The sequence below is a fragment of the Vicugna pacos genome, chromosome 3 (assembly GCF_048564905.1).
Source record: "Vicugna pacos chromosome 3, VicPac4, whole genome shotgun sequence".
Classification (NCBI taxonomy): Eukaryota; Metazoa; Chordata; class Mammalia; order Artiodactyla; family Camelidae; genus Vicugna; species Vicugna pacos.
Window position 1 is genome coordinate 67,298,930 of NC_132989.1, and position 22,285 is coordinate 67,321,214.

Consider the following 22,285-nt stretch of genomic DNA (forward strand, 5'->3'; position numbering starts at 1 on the left):
TTAATTACCAAACATAAATGATTTGTAGCAAAAAAAAATTTTACTTGCTAATACACATTTTTCTATCACATTAGATATAAAACATATGAAATGTCTCTTGAAGCCTCAATAAATATTTGTCAATGTCTATAATTTAATATTTGACTAAAACTTAAATTGTTTAGTAATAAATCTTGCAGAATTGAACCAAGAAGATAGAATATGATATACTTACTCCTCACTCCTATAATATCTTTTTTTGAAGTTTATTGACTAGATGAACAATTTAGTGGCATGAAAAATTAAACATTTAAGATTATTCTTTACATATTTGGGATCTTGGTGAGGTATTAACCTCAGACATAAGGATTTTTCTTAAAAGCTAGACAAGCAGAGGGGACAGGGAAATGATCCAGAATTTCTGGGCCATGAAACAAGACAGCTTTATGATGTGGTTTTAGCACACTAGGACCTCTCTGTTTTACTTAATCTAAGAACAGAAGTGGACTGCAGAGTCAGAACAATAATAGAGGAAGTATATACCTTCAGATATGAATTGTACCTTCTTTTGCTTATCTACAGAGAAGAATCTTGAAGTTGATTTGTACCTCTTGATTTTAAGTACAACGTCAAACACAACCATCAGAAAAAGTCAGCATTCTATAACTTTCCACCCATATTTATAAAAATACCCTGTTCTTTGAGGAAAATTCTGCAATGGGCTGAAATCAAGTCATACACTACCATCCTTTGTATATCCTTTAAGTCACAAATAACTAGATACATATGATAAAACCAGAAACCAAGTGTTATACTGAAAAGTGCCTGGAAGAAAGGCCTGCATAACAGGATTAATTAACACTAAAAAGGAGATTTTAGAAGAAATAATGTTTAAAGCTTAATTGCATTAAACAAGACTACATACAAAAATCTGCTTAAAAATATGAAAATGCATATATGTATGTATATGCATGACTGGAACATGCTGTACACCAGAAACTGACACATTGTTGACTATACTTTAATTTAAAAAAAAATCTGCTTTAAAACCTATATGCACAGAGTTATATATACTACTATAGAAAGATACCTGAAATATATTGCCCATAATAAGGGCAGAATACAAAGTGGATTGTGTTCCTTTACAAAATACACAAATAAAATAATACTTAGCCCTCAATTAATGACTTTTATTTATTCCTGAAGATCCTGCCATTGAATGAAAAGATATTTTCATTAATTTTGTTGGGGGAAGTTGATGATATAGTCTATCCCATCTCAAAACACCCAATTTTCACAAATAGAAAAAATCTATCAATAGAACAATGAAAACAAGATGATATAAGTAATATAAGTAATAAAAATTATTTAAAAGTAAAATAATATAGCATTGTAATAAGTGAAATTGTATTATATCATCAAAGGAGAAAGATCCCTATTTTTAAGGAAGAAGGATGTGTGGAAATTTTTCTTTGGAGGATTGTGGATAACAGATGGTTGGTTCTCAGGCAGACAACTCTCTTCACTATCAAATTGGAAAATATATATTTTAAATGTGTTAACATCTAACGTTTAATTGGTTGTTAAAATGGGTATCTCATACACTCCTAGTGAGGTTCTAAACTGAAATAATCCATCTGGAAAACAATTTGATGCTATGTATCAGGAAATATCAAAAATTATTATACCCTTTGAATAAGTAGTTCTCCTTTTGGAAATTTAAGAGAGTAACAAAATAAATACAAAAGTCTATGGATAAAGAAGATACTTTCAACAGAGCATTGGAAGTGCAACATTAAAACCATACAGTAGATTTTTATTTAAGCTTTAACAATGTCTATTATAATTAAATAATTTTCATATCTTATAACCTAGAAATTCCATTTCTACTTTTTTTTACCCTGAGGGAACATTAATCAAAGATATGTCAAAGAATGTTCATTGTTCAATGTTTGAATAGGAAAATAATGGAAATAACTCAGGACGATGACTAAATACACTGGTTTTGTCATATGAGGAATACTCTAATCAATACTGATATTCAAAATTCAGTTGAAGAATTAAAAATTTCTGCTCTGCAAAAGACAATGTCAAGAGAATGAGAAGACAGGCCACAGACCGGAAGAAAATATTTGCAAAAGACACATCTGATAAAGGACTATTAGCCAAAATGTACAAAGAACGCTTAAAATTCAACAATAAGAAAACAAACAACCCAATTAAAAAATGGGCCAAAGACCTTAACAGACACCTCTCCAAAGAAGGTATACAGATGGCAAATAAGCATATAAAAGGACACTCCACTTTATGTGTCATCAGATAAATGCAAATTAAAACGAGATACACCCATATTAGAATGGCTAAAACTGGAACACTGACAACACCAAATGCTGACAAGGTCTTGGAGTGACAGGAACACCTATTCATTGCTAGTGGAATGCAAAATGGTACAGCCACTTTGGAAGAAAGTTTGGTAGTTTATTACAAAGCTAAATGTACTCTTACCATCTGATCCAGCAGTCTCACTCCTTGATGTTTACCCAAAGAAGCGGAAAACTTATGTTCACACAAAACCCACACACAGATGTTTACAGCAGTTTTATTCATAATTGCCAAAACTTGGAAGCAACCAAGATGTTCTTCAGTAGGTGAATAGATAAATAAACTGTGATACATCCAGATGATGGAATATTATTCAGCATCAAAAAGATATGAGCTATCAAGCCATCAAAAGACATGGAGGAATCTTAAATTCACATTACTAAGTGAAAAAAGGCAATCTGAAAAGACTAAATGATTGAAACTATATGACATTCTGGAAAAGGCAAAACTATGGAAACAATAAAAAGGTCAGTGGTTATCAGGAGTTGAGAGGGCAGGAGAGGGAGGGGAGAAGAATGACGAGGCAGTACAGATAGAATTTTTAGGGCATGAAAGTACTCTGTATGATACTATGATGGTGGATACATGCCATTATACATAAATCCAGACCAACAGAATGTACAACACCATGAGTGAACCCTAACATGAACTATGGACTTTGGGTGATTATGACGTGTCAATATTAACTTCACCAATTATTACAAATATACCACTCTGATGGGGGATGTTGGTAACAGGGAAACTATGCATGTGTAAAGGCAGGGTGTATATAGGAACTCTCTGTATCTTACTTTCAATTTTGTCATAAACTTAAAACTGCTCTAAGAAAAAATTCTTTAAAAAGTTAAATTGATACATATTCTTATACCTAAATATTTTATTTGAAAAAGGAGATATTTTATTCATGTGTTACATGTACATTTAAATTGAATCATTATGTTTACATTTTTTAAAGATGGAAATGCTTATAGTGTGATGTTGTGTGGGAAAAAAGCAGAGAATTCAACTGTAGGTACATTACAATGCCAAATGTGTAGAAAAACACCTAGAAGGACTCAACCCAAAATGTTAGTAACTGATTATCTGTAGGTGGGAGGATTATGGCTTATTTTTCTTCTTTGTACTTTGTACCTTGCTTATTTTGTACTTTTCAATTTTTTAAACCTAAACATATATTGTAACAGAAACAAAAATGCATCTTCTCTTACCACCCCTGCAAAAAACTCCAGGCTACAATATGTATAAATCTTCTAGATCAGATCATTAAACCCGATCTTGATGCATTAGCAATGCATGATTGAGCAAAAGGATGAAACACATTAAGCTAATAAGTGTTATTTTTAATAAAAAGAGATTATCGTAGGATTATTACATTGATGAGTCTAGTTTCAAGGCAGAATAACATAAAACACTAACACATTTCTAATCTGTCTTAACTGTAGAATTCACAGTTCTAGAAATAAAAATAAGTAAATAATATAAAATTCTGATCATCTTTCAGATTTTTTTTCTAGGAAAAAGAGGTGGGAAAGGACCCCTCAGTTTTTAGCACATTACATCATTTGGTCTAAATGATGAGAAAACATACCAGTAGGGAAATGGGTACTTCATCAGCATGGAAGATGATAGTAGCACAAATCTAACAACTCTTGGGAATGAGAGTTTGGGGCAGGAGAGAGAGAGAGAGAGATGTCAGGAAATTAGGAGGCTCCTGGAGGAAGATGAGGGGCAGACAGAGTCTGGCTAGTCCACTGTTTTCCAAATGACCAGTGACTACCACATAAGGCTATTGTGAAGGTTTCATGAATTAATTCATGTCATATACTTACCATAGTAGGCAGTCAATAAGAATTAACTACTATCACTATTGATGGTTAGATCTTTCATTGTAAATTAATGCATTAGCATGGTTGTAGATATGTCAGTCTTCTGTAATTTGGGTTATATGCACATATGTGCCCTAGAGCCCAACCTAACCTGCATATCCTAATACACTGAATTTCCAAGTCTATAAAACTAAAGACAAGACACTGGACACACTGATGTTCCACTGGATTACCACCTTATGCAGATCAGAACTTTTTAAAGTGAGAAATAAAAAAATTAGCAAATACAAAATGTATATTCCTTGATTCTTAAGTTTAGTGCCAAAAAATTTAATGATAAGGATTTAACTCTGAAGTTGACCAAATAATTGTAACAGTTTTGTAGATCTTTAGAGGTATAGTGATGTCTGTGTCATATTTGGAGTGGGTAGTATATTTGAATTTCATTAACCATGTGTAATATTGGAAAACAACCTTTGAAGTCAGTGATTATTACGTTAGCCAACTAGTGACCTAAGAGTTGAGAAAGAGAGAAGCAGCCCCCAATATCTGGGAGATGGCCTGGCCCTCACCATTAGGCCATGGTAATATTTCGCAGAATATTAATATTATATAAGACCATGATCGATCAAGACAAAGTAAGACCTCCCCATAATCATGTCTGAATACAGACAATATGTGAAACAGTCCAAGCTTCAAAAATACCAAATATCTTCCTGTCCTGGCTAATGTGAGTGCTGCCTCTATTAATTAAAGCTTTAGTGTGGGTCTGGTCTTCCCTTTTTCTAAATAAGATATATTAAGATATCTAATCATAGAATTATTCCCACTTCCTAACAGTCTTCAATCCAGAGCAAATTCCTGCTTCCTTAACTCCCATCCTCCCAAAATCACCTAGCAGAAGTCTAAATCCAATAAGTTTTTTTCCAACATCCCTTTCCTGCAACCTCTCATAGTTCCCTGTGGTGTTGCCTCTCCCTTCCTGCAATGAGTAATCAGCCCAACTCTAAGTGTATTTCTGATGGTTTCTGGCTGAAGGGCACTGATATAATTATATATGAAATATATTTACCGATTTCTAATAAGCAGTTCACTGTGGCCTTGACAAAACAGGCAAAAAATTTTATGTTCATGAACTCAGTTTTCAACTTTTAGTGCCTGCATAGGAATAAAACAATAATCTTACGTGAACTCAAATAGGCCTTTCTTCCAAGTTATTTCACATAAACTTTAACCACAAACTGTTAATCTCTGATGGCAAGTTCTTGAAGCAGCAATATTCCAAAAGAGAACTAAAGCAGTTACTATGCATTGATTATTGTCATCAACTTTATATGCAAAATTGCTCATAGCAGCAGCCAAGTCATTGCCCCTTTTTACAAAGCCCTGATTATGAATACTTTTGGTCTTTAGCTCTGAGCCAGACTTACATATCAGTAGTTCTTCCTGGTGTTAAGATAATTGTTGATTAAATAAGAAAACTCAAGAACACATAATTGATGGCCTACCATCCTTTTGTGCCAAACAGTATTATTTAGTATTGGTTCTTATAAGAGCTTTTTCAGTGCTCTAAGGATAGTCACATTTGTAATGTCCACATTGCAATCACTGAAGGTACTTTGAAAGAGTGACAGAGTGTGTACCATTCCAAATATCAAAAAGTGCAAATGAGTAGGTTTTGGGGGGTTGGAGGAGTTGGGATCAGTAAACAAGATAACATAAGACAAGCTAATTATTTTATTGACTTCCTGGTAGTCATAGCTCTAGACGAATTAATGCAAAACGTTTATACTTTCTACATCTTTAGTGAAATGTGGACATGCCTGTTATTCAAGTCAACAAATATCTGTTGTTTAATTGTTCCTGTTGATAATCTTGGTGCACTCATTGCAAAGTCCTGAAGTGCCTTGTAAATCAAAAAAACACAAAGAAATAGATTTATGAAGGTATGTGTAATTTTAAGGACAAAGGTATTTTATTACTTTTTTGGGAATTAATAATCCATACAGATTACACAGTGTGACTCACTCCTCAGCTGTTGCGGATAAATGGAAACTTTCTCTAAATCCACGCTAGTATTCAGTTATAATGTTCTACCCAAACTCTGAGTTTTCCTTAGCTTATTGAAAGTGAAACAGAAGCTTGTTACTAATCTATAGTCAGAAAGGCATGCATGTTGAACTGTTTTCTAAACGTAAATGATTAAAGTGTGGGCTGTGCATAGTGGCTTCCTTCCAAAGAGTACAGACTGGAAAGGTGGGGGTGGGGGAAATGGGGAGCAGAGGAAAGTTACTTTCCAGAGGAGAAACCTGAGAAATACTACTTCAGCCAGGTGATCAAGGTCAACAGCTACAGAATTATGCTGACACTATATACCCTTGATATGATGTGATGAAAATGGCACTTTACCTCTGTGGTCTTCCTCTCATAAACCCATAATTCAGTCTAATCATGAGAAAAATAGCAGATGAAGTTCAATAGTGGGGCATCCTGCAGTATAACAGACCACTCAGTACTCCTCGAGACTGTCAAGGTCATCAAAAATGTGGAGGAGAGGAGGGTATAGCTTAGTGGTAGAGCACGTGCTTAGCACACATAGGGTCCTGGGTTCATTTCCAAGTACCGCCATTAAAATATATGTATGTGTATATTTTTTGAAAGACTGAGAAACTGTCATAGCAAGATGAGCCTAAGGAGACCTGAGAACTAAAAATAATGTGGGATCCTGGAACAGAAAAAAGATAGGTTAAAAACTAAGAAAATCTGAATAAAGTATGGACTTCAGTTAATGATAAGATAGATAGATAGATAGACAGTGGTTTTCAATCATCTTGTATCTGTAACATAGTTGTTTCAGAAAATGTATTAGAGTTAACAGTCTGTGGCTGTGGAACTGAGTAAAGGTAACTAAATTTCTTCTGGTCCTCAGAACAATGGCTGTTTTCTTTGCATATCACTGTTTTAACCAACAGAACTAGCCCAGGATGAGACGATTATTTGTAACAAGGATGTTTTCTTCTGAGAAAATGATTTTGGCTGTTTTTCCAGAAATACAATTGTTTTAAAAGAAACACATGCTGCTTACAAAAAATACTATCAACTCCAATGGCCAACTACAAATCTAAGAATTACAGGTCACATTCTATTTTTGAGAGCATTGAGTTCCTTATTTTAAAATGTTTATTATAGTAAGGCCAATTAAGAAACAATAAACATTGAGGGAAAAACTACAAATAGTTCAATGTTACATGCTCCTGGTATTTTCTCCATCCAGGTTATACACAAATGGGAAATAGCTTGTTTACAAATAATATGGTTTTCAGCGTAAAACATTTGGAAATTTGGAAGAATTTACTACGATGCTATGTGCTACTATGTAATTTACGTTTCCTAGAATCATCAACAAGATTTGATTACCATTCAAAATAATGAAGCTGTTGATGATTAAAGTGATGACTAGTTTTGAGAGGGAATAATTTGGCCAAATACTTCAAAATTGGCATGAATTCCTCAAGTGCTCGAAATGCTCAGTCAAAATAATGAGATCTTCCCTGGAGTGAGTCTTAGCAGTTATTTCTCAAATTACACTAAGGAATTCTTTTTCATTAATATTTGATTTAGTACTACACCTGAAGTACAATTTTCTTCATTTCAATCATCATATGAAATAATAGAATATTTAATTGGTCAAATCTGAAAACAATCTGCAATAATCCCAATCTATGCATGTTGATGAGAAAAATAATCATTAACTCCAAATAGTTGTCACAATGTTATAATTCACTGAATCCTTCACGCCTCTAGGACAAAGACAACTGTTACATTTCTGATTCTCAGTGACTGTAGCACAGTGCCTTTCTTATAGTACATACTCATGAAATAGTGATATAATAAATCAATAATTTAATGAACAATTTGATTTGTTTGTGAAAGATACTTGAATTTTTGGCAGCCCGGTTACATTCTTCATATTAAATATTTCTATCTTTTGACAAACACTAATTAATGGTAGAAGCTAAGACCTTAGGTTGTTATGAAAGAAAAATTAAACTGTGATAAAAAAATTTTCTGTATATAATCCATAAAATATATAAATCATGCACAGGTAATCAAAAGTTGAATATATAGTGTGACTATACCATGTAAAATAAAATTAATAGCCAAAAAGTAGGGATGAAATATATTAAATTATTAACTATGGCTATCTTTGTTTTTTTGTTTATTTTTTTATTGAAGTATAGTTGATTGCAATGTTATGTTAGTTTCAGTGATTTAGTTTTATATATATATGTATATATTCTTTTCATATTCTTTTTCATAATAGGTTATTAGAAGCTGTACAGAGTAGGACCTTGTTGTTTACGTATTCTGTACATAGTAATTTGTATCTGCTAACCTCAAACTCCCAATTTATCCCTCCCCCCATTCCCTTTTGGTAACCATAAGTTTATTTTCTATGGCTGTGAGTCTGTTTCTGTTTTGCATATACATGCATTTGTATTATTTTTAGATTCCACATATAAATGATATTGTATCATATTTGTGTTTCTCTGTCTGACTTCACATGCTATGATAATCTGATAATCTCCAGGTCCATCCATGTGGCTGCAGATGGCATTATTTCATTCTTTTTATGGTTAAGTAGTATTCCACTATATTATTTTTACACACACACACCCCACAACTTTATCTGGCCATCTGTTGATGGATAGTTAGGTTGTTTCCATGTCTTGACTATTGTAAATAGTGCTGCTATGAACATTAGGGTGCATGTATCTTTTCAAATTGGAGTATTTTCCAGATATATGCCCAGGTGTGGGATTGCAGGATCATATAGTAAGTCTAGTTTTAGTTTTTAAAAAAAAACTCCATACTATTTTCCATGGTAGCTGCACCAAATTACATTCTCACCAACAGTGTAAAAGGGTTCCCTTTTCTCCACACTCTCTAGCATTTATCATCTGTAGACTTTTTAATGATGGCCATTGTGACTGGTGTGAGGTGATAGATATCTCATTGTAGTTTTGATTTGCATTTCTCTGATGATTAGCGATGGTGAACATTTTTTCATGTACCTATTAGCCATCTGTATGTTTTCATTGTAGAATTGTTTGTTTAGGTCTTCTGCCCATTTTTGTATTAGGTTTTTTGGTTTTTTGTTATTGAATTATATGAGCTGTTTTTATATTCTTACCAGTTGCATCATTTGCAAATATCTCAGTCCATTGGTTTTTTTCCCTTTCGTTTTTGGTTTCCTTTGTTGTGCAAAAGCTTATAAATTTAATTAGTTCCCATTTGTTTATTTTTGCTTTTATTTCTATTATAACTATGGCTGTCTTTGAATGATGGATTTGTTGGGCTTATGTTCATAATATCTAGAATGAGGGATAACTATATATTTAGTAGATTTTTAGAACATACTGCTTCAACATCATTACATAAGATCTCTGAATCACCTAAAATATATTTCAAGTGACATGATGCAATAGGATTTCCCCCTCATTTTCTTTCTCTAAGGCATGTTTTGCCTTCATAAGCAAATTATCCTATACTTACATCTGTTATAGTTTTTTAGGTAAGTATATTTTACATAAATTTCCCCTCATAGTACTATATTTTTAGGGTTATATTGAATTCTAATTTAGTTCCCGAGGGTATCAGACATCCCACCTAATTTTGTACCTTTAATATATCCAAGCATTTTCACAATTCTTCATCCAAATACCTAATGCATATAATAATCACAAGTAGTAGCCATTATCATAATCCCAATTCAAAACCATAATTACCATAAGTAGGTAATGCAGTCAGTAAAATTCAGGTCTGAATAGGGTCTAGTTATGAATCTGTCAGATTTCTATTTTTTCCATTCACTTACACAAAGTGCTCAATATAAAAACTTTTTTCAAAAATGTAATCTTGTTTTCACGTCTAAGCTTAGGTGCAAAACATACACATCTTCAAAGCTATGTACATATACATTTTCATATACAAATACATATATTTAATACATATACTATACTTAATACATGTACAAATACAAGTGTATATGTATTTCCTTTATACTTAATGTCATGTATATATGTATTATACTTAGTATGTCATATTTATTAAAAATAATATATATAAATACATACACTATCAAGCCAGCTGCTGGTGAACTCATTCTCCTGCCAGTCACTTCTTAACACTGAAGCCAGGAAAAGTAGTGAAATTCTAATCAGTTGTTTTTTTCTTCAATAAAGAAATTTTATGAGAGAGAAGGATGAAACAAATGACTAAGATAATCTTTGAGTTATATGAATTAAACTAGATAAGTTATTTTAAAAAGTCAAGGGGAGTTAGACTATTGTTAACTCATTCCCACCACTACAAAGATGGATCAGGTTTCTCAAGACTGAGAAAGAGTTTTTAGTGTCTTTCAGGCCTTGGACAGCAACAGAAACTACAGGGACCACCCAATGGTGGAGAAACAGAGAACAAGGGCATGTTCTGAAGTCAGTTGGAAAAGTCAGGTGAGACTCATACCTGAAGCCATCTGGGCTCACAAGACTGCAGCCGGGACCAGGCTCCACAGCAGCACTAGGGGAGGGTCTTCAAACAATGACAACCATGCAACCACTGAGGACAAAAGGCCAGCTCCAACCTGTTTTCTGAGCCAGGAGCCCAGAATTCTTGTGTAATCCCAGGGAGGGAAGAGGGAGTTCTCAAATCACTGAGGTTGACTTTCTCCCTTCTCAAAGCGGATTACATTTGTCTTAGGGAAATAAGGGTCTGTGACTTTTTGTACCCTATCATTTAGTGCTCATTAAGTATGGTTTTTAATCTCTCAATAGAGAAGTTTGGAATAGCGTAGGAATACTTCCCTCTTTAAGAGCATTCCCAATGACCTTTATTAATATTTTCTACTCCTGGGATGTGGTAGCCAGTCACCTTTAATTTATTCCTTCAGATTAAGAATAGACTCTAGGGGAAACTAGCTGTATTTTTTCTCCATATGGTATAATTTATTTTAATACTGATTTCATCCCACCTTCATCGGATAAATAAATCTCAATAGAAACACATAGGTTTTCAGGCCCTTATAACATATATTAAACAAAAACATCCGATATACATCTATTTTGTGTGTTTTTTCAGATTATGACACTTTAAAGAGTTTTCCCAGAATTCCATCTGCAATACAGTATAAGAAGACTTAGTAGCTTTCATGTGAGGACTATTCTTGCTATATTCTTGTATTCACACAATCCTGCCCTACAGATATTTTTTACTGAATCATGTTGATAAAAATAGGTAATAGGATAATAATCTCAAGTAGAATATTAAATATAATAAAATTATTATTTAATAACATTTCCTAATATTCTTTAAATACTAGAAAATCATTCTGAAAAATAATGTTAACACTTAAAGAGAAAAGTTTACCAATTGCTATATAGCAGTCATGTATTTTGGCTATGATTTTGGTATTACAGGCAATTTTCAAATCAATAATTTAAGCTCCTACCTCAAAAAGCTAGAAAAGAAAGAGCAAGAATAAGCCCAAAGCAAGCAGGAAATAATGTGGAGCAGAAAGAATAAACCCAAAGCAAGAAGGAAATAATGTGGAGCAGAAATCAAAGAAATTGAAAAGAGAAAAAAGTAGTCAATGAAACAAAAAATTGGTTCTTTGAAAATACCAATAAATTGACAAACCTCTACCAAGACCAACAGGGACAAAAACAGAGAAGACACAAATTTTCAATATCAGGGATGATACAAATGATATCACTACAAACCTCAGAGATATCAAAAGGGTAATAAAAGGGATACTACAGACAACTCTATGCATGTAAGTTTGACAGCTTAGATGAGATAGATCAATTCCTCGAAAAACATGAACTACCACAACTCACCCAATATGAAATAGATCATATGAATAGCATTATAACAATTAAGGAAATTGAGTTCATATTTTTAAATCTCCAAAAACAGACAAACAAACAAAACCCCCCAAAAACCTCTAGACCCAAATAATTTTGCTGGAGAATTCTACCAAATGTTTAAAGCAGAATTAACATCAATTGTACACAATCTCTTCTAGAAATTTGAAGAGAAAAAAACACTTCCCAATTCATTTTATAAAGCTAGTATTACCTTAATACTGAAACCAGACAAAGGCAGTACAAAAAAAACAAACAAACAAACTACAGACCAGTATCCCTTATGAAAATAGACATAAAAATTCTTATCAAAATATTAGCAAATATAATTCAACAATATAAAATAATGCTGTGACCAAGTGAGTTTACTTCAGGGATGCAAGGCTGATTGAATATTCAAAAATCAGTCTGTGTAATCCACCATATTAACAGACTAATTTTTTTTTAAATCACATAATTATTTCTATTGATACAGAAAAAAGCCTTTAACAAAATTCAACATTTGTTCTGGTAAAAACTCTGAAAAACCTGAGAACAGAGGGAAACTTCCCTTCTTGATAAAGAATACCTACAAAATCTACAGTTAACCTCATATTCAAGGGCAAAAGGCGGAATGCTTTCCCGCTACTTTTGTGTCTTCCAAGACACAGTTGCCCAAGTGGAAACCATTAAGGAGGAGCCAAACTCAGCTTGCCAACACAATAAAGGTTTTTAAAAAGCCTTTTAACATAGCAGAACTCCTATGTTGATAATAAGTGTATGAACTCAGAGGACTTCAAGGCTGAAGCAGAACTAATGACTGGAAGTCAGAGAAGATCATTGTCTACCAGTTGCTTTTCATAATTAAGAATTGCACTAAGGAAGGAGAAGATGCCAGCCTATGTATAATGCTTCCCTTGAAAACACCCTCACCCTAATTTTAAAAGGTTATACGTGTATTTGAGTTTGTGATTTTAGAGGTGCTAAATGTCCTCTTTTTAAAAATAGTTTTTAAAAATATTTTTAAAATAATAAACATGGTGTTTAAAAGACATTATTGGAAAATCTAAATATGGCCATGAGTGACATCAGTATATTTGGAAATATTTGCCTTTCTCTTTTCTTCCTCAGAGGATTGTCCCTTTTTAAAAACTAGCTTTAAAATGTTAGAACACTAGATAGTATTTTACTGTTGACAGAAATATATAGTAAGAAAAACAATGAAAAATGATAATGTTATAAAGATGATTGTATAAACACTAAGATATGTAAAACTTTAGATGATTAGTTTCAATAAAGTCCTTAAAGTTCTTAATAAAAAATATGCTTCTTTTGATTAGGTGTCATAATTGATATCAGCCCAGAGTTTTGATCAAAGATGTCAAAAAACATCTCTCCATGCTGATATGTGTAAATTTAGTTCATTTTAGTTTCTGTATTATTATTTTGTATAATATTTTATATATCCCAATTTAGCTGTTCTTTATTGATAAATAGGGGTTTATTTCCCACAGTATTGCAATGTTGCAAAGAATATTATTATACAGTCTACTTTTGCAAGAGTTTCTTTAGAGTTTATAAGTAGAAGTAAAATTGCTGGGCTGTAAGATAAGTGTATTTTCTTTCTTTCCTTGTAATTATTTTCCTATGAAATATATTAAACACAAACACTTAAAGGATATCATACAATGTCTATATATAATTTAAAATACAATACTTAAAGTCATACCAGTGTATCTACTAGATTGCTTAATAATGTTTGGGTTATAAAGGAAACAACAGAAAGATATTTCTAAAAACTTTAAATTAATAATAATGAAAACATTTCCTATGAACATTTGTGATTCACATTCACAGTATATACAGGGAAATTTATAGCTCTTAATAAGTTTTTGAGGAAACAAGAAGAACTGAAAATGCACACAATAAGCATTCATCTCAAGAAATTGAAAAAGAACAACAAAACACTAAAAAAATCAAAATAAGGACAGAAATAATTGAAATGGAATAATAAAAATAATAAAGAAAGTTAACAAATCCAAATCCGTTTTTTGGAAAAGATTAATGTGGTAGACCAAGAGAAAAAGTAAAGATACAGGTAAGCAAAATAGGATATTTCTCCCAGAAAAGTGTGACTTGCTAAATGGTACTTTTCTCTTAAATTAAAAAAAAAAAATCCTTAAGATCAAAACAGAATATAAATATCAGTGCCTACTTCCTCGTAAAATGAAGCTTACAACACACGAGTGCCAACCAAACTGACACACAATATGCTTCCCTGTGAGAGAAGATTTAATTAAACATGGATTAGTGGTTTCCTTGAGAAGTGTAATTGTCAGAAAAGAAAAACATTCAGCTGACTGTGACACTCCTATGATGAATCTTTGTCTGAGGCTTTTGCCTGTGTTAAGAAATATTTTAAAAATTACTTTCTACATCAATCAGGTTTGTGGGAGAACATTTTAAAAATAGTGACAATTATATGATAATGATAAACCCAATTCTCTACTTCACTTTGATCTGGTATACCTTTCTCCTTTATGTAACACTATCTTTCTTTTTCACTTTCAAAATATCAAGGAACCCAACTTCAGGACATCTTGTATACCTGTATTATTTGCTATTGTTCCCTTCCTTTTTGGCCATGCTTGCTTCTGGTTAGCTTCTAATTCTCTTGTCCAATCTATTCTTACTCCACAGAGAGCAATAAGATCTTAGCTGAGAGAGAGCCAGAGAATCTTTGACCACTGGTCCTTGGTCCAAAAGAAAATTATGATCTCCCCTTTGTAAAAGGAACAACTAGGACCTACACAAGTTATGACTCAGAATCATCCCTTCTTGGTGCAATGCTTCTTTCATTACACATCCTTATGTTCTTTAATATAAAGCTTCTTATAGTTTTCTTATTGGAAAGATTAAAAAGTGCTCCCAAAGCATGGAGATGCTAAAAGAACATGAAAATATCCATAATTGCAGTACCCTAAGACAACCAACCTAAATACCTTGATGAGTCCCTCTGGATCCAATCCAGGGAGATTAAAGAAATAAATGTGAAAGATAAGAAATTAAAAGACTTTAGAAAACTTTTATCCATGATATAGGTAAGGGTTTCTTAAACAAACAATGAAAATTAAAAGGGAGAAGTTTAATAAATTGCACTACATTGAAGTTAAGAACTTCTGTTCATCAAAAGAAACCACAAAAAAAGTAAAAAAGCCAAACCACAGTGGGAGAGAATGTTTACTACTCAACTGTCACAGGACTAGTGTTCAGAATACATAAGAACTCCTATAAATCAATAATTTGAAGCAAAAATACAAGCACTTCATGAAAAACAAAACTCAAATGGTCAACAAACATAAAAAGTTGACTAAACTCAGTAACCGAAGAAGTGCAAATTAAAACTACCATGAGGTACTATTACATAACCATTGAATTAAAAAGTCTGGTAATACTAAATTTTACTGAGACTGTGGAGCAATGGAAGCACTTTTATAGTGATGGATGGCACATCAATTGGTACAATCACTTTAGAAAACAGTATGACAAAACCCAAGGGGTGGTTAAATAGATTTTTAATTTTTAATCATTTCTTAAATTGTGTATATATATATATATATATATAAATTTCGTGCATTTTTCTGTGTATTTGTCATGTTGCATATTTTTTAAACAGTTAAAAGGTAGTAAATAAACCCTTACTTTGATCTGAATGGAAACCAAATTTTAAAAATGAAATTTTGGCTCATGGAATATATTTAAAGGGAAACAAAGTGCTTATTCTTACTAAAATATTACTATTACCAAGAATTTTTTTTCCGTGTGAAACTGCTATGGCTTGATGGGGAAAAGTTTATAGGGATCCAAGTACTTTGAAATAAAAAATCTAATACATTACTATGAAGAATTTACTAGGAAAAATTTGACAAGTGTGTATGGATTTTTCCTTCTTCCTAAGAGGATTATCCAAAAAATATACATTAAAAGTTACTCTTGCTATTGGACAAAGTATACTGATGATAGGACTGGACATCCACAAGTTTCAAAAACACTGTTTGATTTTTATTGGTCTTTGACCCTTAGGTATGAGAAAATACAGGGTTAAAGAACTCTGGACTAGGTCAATACTGATTCTTGTTCCAGATTTTCACTGATTTCACACCTTGGCTTTTCACTGTCAACAAGTGATGGCCTAAAGATCCTTCCACATATAAAATGCCATGATACTTCTCCAATAAATTTTACATTAATTGAAGGAACGTAATAGATTTTTATCCACTGAAACCCACATGAAAAACCTTTAAAAATGTCTTGTTTTCAGAAATTTTCATTTACATGCTTAGGAATTGTATGTGTGTGTGTATATATATCCTTATGGTAGAAGAACAATTTTATCACACATATAAAATGGTAAAGTCAATACCAAAACCAGACAGTCTGATATAGCAGAGATTTCTTGCTGTACTTGATGCTTAATTAAAAAGCTGTAATTTATTTTAGCAATAATTTTTTTTCCTGGTAACATGCACCACATATACGGTAAAGTATAGAATGAACTGCACAATGTTTTGTTAACCAGTAGCATAGATGGTAGTTTCCATTAGAGGGAAAGGCAAATGGAAAAATATGATTCTTTTAGTACCCCCAGTACTGTTTAATTGGAAGTCTTTTTCCTTTACTAAGGACTGTAATAGGAAAATTTTGTCTCTTAGATTATTTATAAAATGATGCATATTCCAGACACGAAAAAGAAATGTTTATGGTGTAGGGAGCAATACTTCAAATTGTATGTTCCGTACTTGCAGCATAGTAAAATTTCTTATGCTCTGTGTTTCATTCATAACAGAACCTGTGGTGGAGATTGTGATCAACTTTGTTGGGTTTTTTTAATTCACCTTTATTTTATCCTGAACTCACACATGAGATTTTTGGATCAGAGACAGATTATTATTACTTACATAATAGTAATTGTGCTAGTTAGTTCCCTTTGCTCCAGTTCTTATCCCAGGAGAGGTATGATGAGAACCAGATGTCACCCTACATGCAATGGAGCCTGTAACATAAGGGAGGAACGCTGAGAAAAGGAATCTAGGCATTTACATAGAAAAGAAAGGCAGTTGTCCTTCTCCCCCTTCAAAAGGAGGGAGAAAAAAAAAACCCTCTGCTCCCTGAAGACAAAAAGGATCTGGGATTCTCACTCTAACCCTTTTATAATGTAAATAAATCTCTCAGGGGTTAGATAAGTCCAGTTCTGCAGCTTTACAACCCAGAGATACCTTGATATCCCAGGCCTTACCCCAATTTAAAATGTAAACACCCATCTCTAAATTTAGGTAACTCTTTTGAGTTCCTATTATCTATATAGTTGTAAAACATCTTTCAGAGCTTACTTTTTGTCCAGTATCTCAAGTTTTCATAAAATTTGCTTAGAAAGCCCTAACTCTGGGGGAACACAAAAATATTTTCTCTCCACTTCATAGTGTTCCAGGATTTATTCTTCCTCTGCCTGGACAACATGGTTACCGAGCCCTCATTTCCCAGTTGCTTTCAGATAGATGTGGCCTTGTGACTGAGTTCTCATCAATGGAAATTTCACATTTGGGTATGGTGCTACATACAGTCGAAGGTTCAAACTGTGACTACCTCGAGTTTGTGTTGTGTGCAACAGATGTTAAATATCGTGGTGCTTCTCTCAAAAATTTGAAAATCCTGCAGTTCTCTTGTGAGTTGGTTGTGGTACCAATGGAGCTTCAGTGCACAGATTAGAAACTGGAGAGTTAGCCCCTTAACATTTGGCAGATAAATGACACTGACAGAATTCGTTCAGGTAATGCATATGAACAAGGGAAATGCAAGAAGTGATTCTTCGGTTCTGTGATAATGTAGTTTCTCATTTCATTCATTTAGCACTTCCTATGTGAAATCCGTATTTGGAAATGGAATAAGACAAAGTCTGAGGCTAAAAGGATCACTCATTTTCTTGAATGTGAAGAAATGAAGATTAGGTGTTTAAACAAATGGGTTCTCCCAACAAATAGTGACAAATTCAGTTTTCCTCTGAGGGTATATTGACTTCACTTCCATTCCCAAAGGGTATTTTCACTGGGTAAATAATCCTGGGTTGATATTTCTTTCAGTTCTTGAAAAACATTTGTTTCTTCCTAGCTGCCGAGGTTTCTAATGAGAAAGTTGCTGTCATTTGGATCAATGTTCCCCTACATCGAATGAGTCTTTTTTCTGTAAATGATTTTTACTTTGTCTTTAGTTTTCAGAAATTTGATTGAGTGCCTTGAACTTCTTTGAGTTTATACTATTTGGAGTTCGCTCAGTTTCTTGAATCTATAGGTTTATGCCTTTCACTAAATTTGGAGAATTTTCAGCCATTTTTTCGTTGAATACTTTTCCAGCCCACATTCTGCCTTTTTTTGGTGTTGGGGGAGTCTGGTGTCACCAATGTTATATTTTTTCCATTCCGAGGTTCTTGGTATCATTTTTTCCAGCCTATTTTATCTGGAATCTTTCCTCTGATACCAATATTCTACTACTGAGTGCTTTCAGTGAGTTTATTTTACTTAATATGTTTTTCATCTCTACAATTTCCATTTGTCTCTTCTTTATATTTTGTATCTTTGCTGAGACTTTCTGTTATTTTCATTTTTTCGAGTGTTTGTAATTGTTCAATGAAACTTTTTTTTAATGACTTCTTTAAAATTCTTTTCAGGTAATTCCAACATCTGTGTCATCCCCCTGTTGGCATTTGTTAATTGTCTATCCTCATTCAAATTGAGATTTTTCTATTTCTTGGTATGATGAGTGATTTTTCTGTGTATTTTGGACATTTGGGGCATTGTGTGTTGAGACCCTGGATCTTGTTTTAAATCTTCTGTTTTAGCAGGCTTCTTCTTATGCTCTGCCAGCAGCGTAATGGTGTAGATATCTAGGCTCCCCATGTGGCCTCCACTGACAGTTTACTCTGCTGGGAGAAGGGGATCAGGGAGGAGCACCTTGTTACCATCAGGTGGAAGTAGAACTTCAGGGTCCCTCCTCTGCCACCTCTGTGCCAACCCAGAAGAAAGAAAGAGTGCCTCATTACTGCCAGACAAGGGTAAAAGTCTAGAGTCTTTGCTCAGTATTTGCTGATGGGGGTGAGGGTGAAGGCATGGCATCTTTTTTTACAGTTTGGCCAGAGTAGGGCAGTTTTTGACAAAGGGTTTCATTTTGCCAGCCTGCTTCCTCATCCCTTGGCAAGAGAAAGCAGGCTTGGGGGTGCAGAGTGCACTTTTTGTCTAAATGCATTGGCATTTCTGGGTTATTGGCTCCTTAGTTCAGCATACATAAAGGACAAAAAGAAAACCCAGGGAACTCAACACTATGCTGTTTCTTAAGTCTCAGGGTCCCTGGCCAGTACACCTCCTTCTGTCCACCTTTCAGTCTTCTTACGTTCAATTTATACATAATGCCCAGGATTTTTAGCTAACTTAATAGGAGGAATAGGGAGAAATACCTCCGCTCCACTTTTCTGGAACCAAAAGTTCAACTCTCTTAACAGAAAATAATTGCTTTTCCCCTGGGTTCTGCCTCTACTTGGAGTAATGAGAGGAATTTTTTCAGCACAGAACTAAAATCTAGATACACATCTGTTCTAAACAAGCCAAGATGTCCTTGCCCAAGGGCCTCTACTGCCTCGTATGCCCACCATTTACTAGTTGAAGAGCAAGGGAGAACTATTAGTGACAGTAGATCCAGAGCATAGGGAGATTTATAAGAGAAAAATTGTTTAGAACATAGTTTATCAGCATTTTTTAAACTCCACTACTGCCCACACTTCAGTGGATAATAAATAGGAAAAAGAATATGCATTTGGAAAAATGAGCTTTAAAAGTTCACAATTAAAGTGTACATACTATTTTCCCCAGAGCTTTCCCCCCAAGGGTAGTAAATAAATAAGAAAAAATATTTTCCTTTGTTTGTTCTGTTTTTTTATTTAGATCTTTATCTAGAGAATTTAGTAAATTGTCACTTTTGTTTAAATTGAAATAGAACCTCAATCTAATAACTACAAAAACAAATCATAAAGATGACATATGTGACCAAAAGTTGACAGTAATGGTCATTAAAGACCAAACTTACGTAACTACTCAGGTAAGGAATAAAGTTAAGTGTTAATCTTCTTACTCTATAGCTCGTTCTTGGTTGAACCAAAAACAGGTCTAACCTAGGTTTGATGATTGATTATGCCTGGAGCTGGATGTACTATAGTTTTGTTTTATTTTATTTTTTATTTTTGAAGAATTGCCTTTTCTTCTACTTTTGGTATTTTCTAACTTAGGCTGTTGGCTGGCCTCTTTTTTCCTATAAGAGCTCTTCTTGCAACATGAATATTGAACTGGTTATTACGAGCTTTCTTTTTATGACAAGCATCCAGGCTTCTATAGAATTGACCTCCTTCTTGATATGTACCTTCCATTTCTTGCATGTTTTGCTGTTGTATTCTGACCTTCTCTGCCTCTGATAACTTCTGTTCTTTTTTTTTCGGCTTGTGGTTTGTCTGGATTGGCTTCTCCTGTAGAGGTCTCTCTTTCTGATTATGGAGTTCCTTGAGAAGCTCTACTCTCTGCTCCAAGATTTGGCATTCATTCTCCAGCAAAGCTGCAATCAACTGCATTGAATATGTGTCTTGTTTCAGTTCCCTCACTTGTTCTTCCAGCTCATGCTTAGCTGACATCTCGTTATTTGGTTGAGTTTGGGAATGGGCTCCATTATGTTCACGAGTTTTCATGTCTTTCTGAGACTTCTGATAGGATTTTATTAGTTCATTAAGCTCAGTCTGTTGCACACTCCAGTGTTCTGCTTCCTGTAGTAACTGCTCCATGTTGTTCCTCAGTGTGGTATTTTCTTCTTGAACGTGAGGGAATCCATTATTTGCTTTTTCCTTACTTAGCTGAGTTTCATGAAGGGCTGTTTTTACTTCTGAACAATTTACCAAATCCCTTGCAAAACCTTGTATTGTGTCGTTGGAGTTCTGGTTTTCCAACATCATCTCCTGTTTCTTTGTATTCTGTTCTTTTTCTAGGTCCAAACTACCAACCAGTTTTTTCAAGAGTACTTCATTCATTTTATCAAGTCCTCTGATTTTTTCTTTAAGTTCTGACACATCCTCAGAGATGTTGTTTTCCTCAAAAGATTCTTTTGTTTCTGTGGTCTTCTCTTCATAACTTGTCATATTTTTAACAATATCTTTAAGTTCTTTTAAGAGATTTTCAAACTTCTTTGCAATCCGTTGTTCAGTTGCTTCATGGTCACTAGTTTTTAGGGAAGGAGGAGAATCACAGGAGGCAGGGGGAAGGGATCCAGTTTTAAATAAGGCAATGATAATCCTAGGGTCCAAAGACTCTTCATTGACATCAGGAGGCTTAAGCGTTTTGGAGGGGGTGGGCCCTTCCATCTCAGCTGGCTTGGTAGGACTGGTGACCAGGGCACAAGCAAAGCAGAAACTTAGAGATTCCAGGAAGGGAAGGTAGTGGTCCTCTGTGCAAATGGGTAGAGAATGTGAAACTAAGCAGACATCAGAGACCAGAGTTAAGGTCTGAAACCAGGAAGATGATGTTTATGTGGAAGGTAACATCTCAGATAACCTAGGGGGAAGGAGGGTGGGAAAGGGGACCGGGAGCTAGGGCTCCATCTCTCCTCCTTCAGGCTTCTGATGTTTATTCCCTGACCCTGGCAACCGGGTCTTTATTCTGTCACTGCACCAGTGTGGCCTGACCCCAGATTCTTTTTCCTTTGGGTCACAATAGAAGCCTCTTAAACTCCCACCCAGGGACTCAAAATCAACCTAGAGCTACTTCTAATCTCTGCTCCAGAAAGATCTCTATGCCAATCCTTCCTTTCTTTACTTTTCTAGGTTTTTATTCATCTCATTCAGTGACTTTCCTCTCATCCCCACCATACACAACCCATTCTCAGCTGTGGCGTATTTTCCTGCCCCGTAAGTGTGTGGCTGAGAGCAGTCCTTCCTTCTTTCATCGCACCTGGAGCCCTTGTTGCTGTCATTCTAGGAGAGAAGCTGTTTCAAAAGAAAGTTATCCTTACAAAATAGAACCCCAAGAGTGCTGGGATCTTTCTGTGCTTTTAGGAAAATAATGTCAGAAATCACTCCATTAAAAAATGTTCTACTGCGGTAAGGAGAGAATA

At 34.0% G+C, this 22,285-nt stretch overlaps 1 protein-coding gene across 9 annotated transcripts; it reads right to left on the reverse strand.

The window, feature by feature from the left end:
• Positions 1-5,906: 5,906 nt before the first annotated feature.
• SPZ1 (spermatogenic leucine zipper 1) lies at positions 5,907-21,798 on the reverse strand. 9 transcript variants are annotated; one of them, XR_012071360.1, is made up of 5 exons: positions 20,552-21,798; positions 17,050-17,144; positions 10,716-10,808; positions 10,325-10,377; positions 5,907-6,093 (listed from the first exon to the last, which is right to left on the reverse strand). XR_012071360.1 is itself a non-coding variant. In XM_072958451.1 (2 exons), exons 1-2 carry the CDS (start codon positions 21,534-21,536, stop codon positions 19,124-19,126), a joined length of 1,008 nt encoding a protein of 335 aa, XP_072814552.1. In that variant the 5' UTR covers positions 21,537-21,798; the 3' UTR covers positions 19,081-19,123. The 9 variants fall into 9 exon arrangements, 2 of the variants coding, with proteins under 2 accessions (XP_072814552.1, XP_006197671.2); XR_012071358.1 differs by having other exon boundaries at positions 10,325-10,421; XR_012071359.1 differs by having other exon boundaries at positions 10,325-10,421; positions 10,716-10,861.
• Positions 21,799-22,285: the final 487 nt, after the last annotated feature.